General features: G+C 41.1%; 1 protein-coding gene across 1 annotated transcript in view; it reads right to left on the bottom strand.

Annotated features, from left to right (window-relative positions):
* LOC108804463 (voltage-dependent anion-selective channel protein 1) overlaps window positions 1-3,192 on the bottom strand; it is a 105,959-nt gene that overhangs the window by 8,435 nt on the left and 94,332 nt on the right. The window contains exons 4-5 of the mRNA XM_018576219.1: window positions 2,533-2,685; window positions 2,382-2,434 (exon numbers count right to left, since the gene is read on the bottom strand). Coding sequence (XP_018431721.1) covers window positions 2,382-2,434; window positions 2,533-2,685 — 206 coding nt within the window. The remainder of the gene's footprint in view (window positions 1-2,381; window positions 2,435-2,532; window positions 2,686-3,192) is intronic.

Raw genomic sequence — 3,192 nt, 5'->3', positions numbered from 1 at the left:
ATGTATAATATTTTCTATCATATTTTGACTCTCCGACCCTCCTTACTAGCTGTACTTTGAGCTGATCCCCTCAGATCATCTCACTTCTTTTTCTTGAGTCTAGTTTAAGCAGCTGGGGGTTGTTCTCTCTTTTGAGAGTCATCAAATAATTAATATACCCAATTAAGGGGCTAATTAATTTTGGGTCTGGTTCTCTGGGTTTTTGCCCCTTTTTTCCTATCATCTATTTTCCCCACTATGGGGATACAAGCCTTAGTTAGCAATGGCATGATAAATATTCATTTCATTATTCAATGTCTTTTTTTTAATATTATAACACTTTATAATATTAAAAAAAAAGACATTGAATAATGAAATGAATATTTATCATGCCATTGCTAACTAAGGCTTGTATCCCCATAGTGGGGAAAATAGATGAGCACATGTCCAGAACACAGTGTATAGTGTGGCACAGCTGTATCAAATTCTGTATAACTGGCTTTAGCTGTGCCACACTGTTCTGGTCTGCAGTCTAGACATGTGCTCATCTATTTTCACCACTAGGCGGATACAAGCCTTAGTTAGTCTACATCAGGGGCGCCCACTATTTTTCATCTGGAGATCTACTTTTCAAATGACGAGCTCATTGAGATCTACCAACGAAAAAACACCTGCATTCAGGGGCGGGAGGGGGCGTAGGCTGCGCAGGCAGGCCCCTCGCCCACAGTGCGATCGCCTCCAGTCCAGGGCGATCCGCAAAAATGCTGTGAGCACTATTTTTGCAGATCGCACTGGACCGGAATGCAGGCACTAATGGAGAAGAGGTCAGAATGGAGCAGATGACAGAGGAGGTCGCGGCCATCTTGCTTCATTGAAGACGCGATGGAGGTCCTGTGTGCGGCGGATTCGGGTCCCTGAAGATGGCGGACGCGGCACAGGTACTCGTTTTATGTATTGGAGTATTTGCACGAGTACTCATGCAAATACTCGGTATCGGTGCATCCCTAAAAAAAACGCATAAGTAATTCATTCTCCTGATTCCAACATGTTTCGCCCTACCAGGGCTTCTTCAGGGGAGAATGTATATCCTAAATGAGAAGGAACCCACGCAGGACAAATTAAAAATGCACTTGTGTAGATAAAACATGCATGCATGTGAAGTGAAACGTCTATAAGTATTCAAACGCTTACATGGAGGGATCCATAAGGATTGCCTGTTGTCAACACTACGCGAGGATGAGGAGGAACCGAATACCTTCCCCTCAGTTCAAGCGAAAGCAATCACGCAACGGGGGATCGTGTCAGGGCAGCAAAAACAGCACCATCAAAAGGAGGGGCAAAGGAACCAAGGGGATATTGTACAGACATAGCTGAAAAAGTGAAACATTATATAAAAATTAATTGAATACCCTATTTTGTGACTTATGATAGGTTATATAATGACCTGTTATAGTATATTGTTAAATATACTGTGCAAATAGTGATAGCTAGTGAGTGTGGATTGAAATAAACTAAAACATATGGGGTCCCATTCCCCTGAAGAAGCCCTGGTAGGGCAGAATTTCGCCCAATTATGTTTTATAATATGCGATATTAAATAAATGAATTTGTATACATTTCTAACATTAAGAGAGTTATAGTATTTCTTAAAAGCCCCTTCCCTTTTCGGTAATGGCACACCCTAAAGTGGAATTTACTTCATATAGTTTTCAAGGATTTACAGGTCAAATGCATCCATCAATGAAATCTGAATTTTTAGAAGCATATCAAACTGATGCCATTGACACAAGCCTAAGGCCTGGTTCATACCTGTACGTTTTGTAGCGCGTTCAACGCTCTATGAACGCTCTACAAAACGCTCAAACATGAAAATCCCATTGTTTTCTATGGGTATGGTTCACACCTTACCGTATTTCAGCCAGTCCCGAACGCGCTACAAAACGGCCTACGCCTGAAAAGGTACATAAGCTTCTTTGTGGCATTTTTGTTGCGCGTTTCCATTGGGATACAGCCAGAGTAGCCTTCGGAAATACGTGTTTTTTTTTACCGTGAATCGCAGTAAAAACGCACGTCGCGAAACGCGCATATTTGCTACGCCTAGGTGTGAACAGAGCCTTAAGGCCATTGACAAAGGCTCTATTGGTAATGAAAAACAAGGTAAACACAGCTCAGAAGATAGCAGAACAAGTGAAAACAATGGCCCTAGAACCAATAAAGAGAAGCCGATACAATGTTACTGGTGCATGGCCAGCGTCACTTTTACGTTGTATTGTAACAGAGTACGTTACGAGATTTTGACAAAAAAACTTCTTTAGGCTTGCTCACACCATGCTTTTATCGACCAGACTTTATTAGCAAACAAACAGTTCTTGTGTAGACAAAGAAACTCAGCTAGGTCTTACCCAGTGTTAGGAGAGAATGAAGAGTCAAAGGTCAACTTCAGTCCTTTTGCAAGCTGAACGGAAAAGAAATAGGCCAGTTGCATTTATCAGTCACAGACAGATTTGTGAATGTAGTTTAGACATCTGGCAAAATTGCTATATTCAATCTGACCTGATCTTCCACTGTAATTTCTGTGCCCAGTGTGTTATCTGTATTCCACTTCTCTGTGAATGTCAGACCATATTCTGCCCATTTGTACTTTGTTTCCAAGCTTCCAGTGACTTTACTAGTCTCGGCATTTGCTGATCCTGAACTTGTGAATTCCTTAAAAACCACAAAGAAAATTACTGTTACTATGAGACAAAGAATGCGTTAAGGTGTTCAGAGACATTTAAACTGGATCATCGACAAGTGGACCTGAAGTAAACTAGCACTTTACTAGAGCTGCAGCTAACGATTATTTTCATAATCGATTAGTTAGCCGATTATTAAGTTCGATTAATCGGATTTAAAAAAAAAAAAGTCTCCAGTGATGGACTACTAGTTTGTATTGAGATTGTAGTCCATCACAGGAGCAAGCTTGGAGCGGTGGAAGTAAAAATAAAAAGTGTGGTGTGCAATATAGTACATTATAAAGCGGCACAGTGCAGAACACCAGCAGCTATAGAGGAATTCAGCAAATCGCAGCAATAGTACAATATACTATAATGTATTATTGCTGGGATCTGATGTATTCCTCTATAGCTGGTGTTATTGGAGAGAACGGATATGATGCAGGAATAGGGAGGACGGGTATGATGGTGGAATGGGGTGCAGAGGACGGGTATGATG

The sequence above is a fragment of the Nanorana parkeri genome, unplaced genomic scaffold (assembly GCF_000935625.1).
Source record: "Nanorana parkeri isolate BGI_ZX_2015 unplaced genomic scaffold, ASM93562v1 scaffold60, whole genome shotgun sequence".
Taxonomy (NCBI): Eukaryota; Metazoa; Chordata; class Amphibia; order Anura; family Dicroglossidae; genus Nanorana; species Nanorana parkeri.
This window is presented reverse-complemented; position numbering and strand designations above follow the sequence as displayed.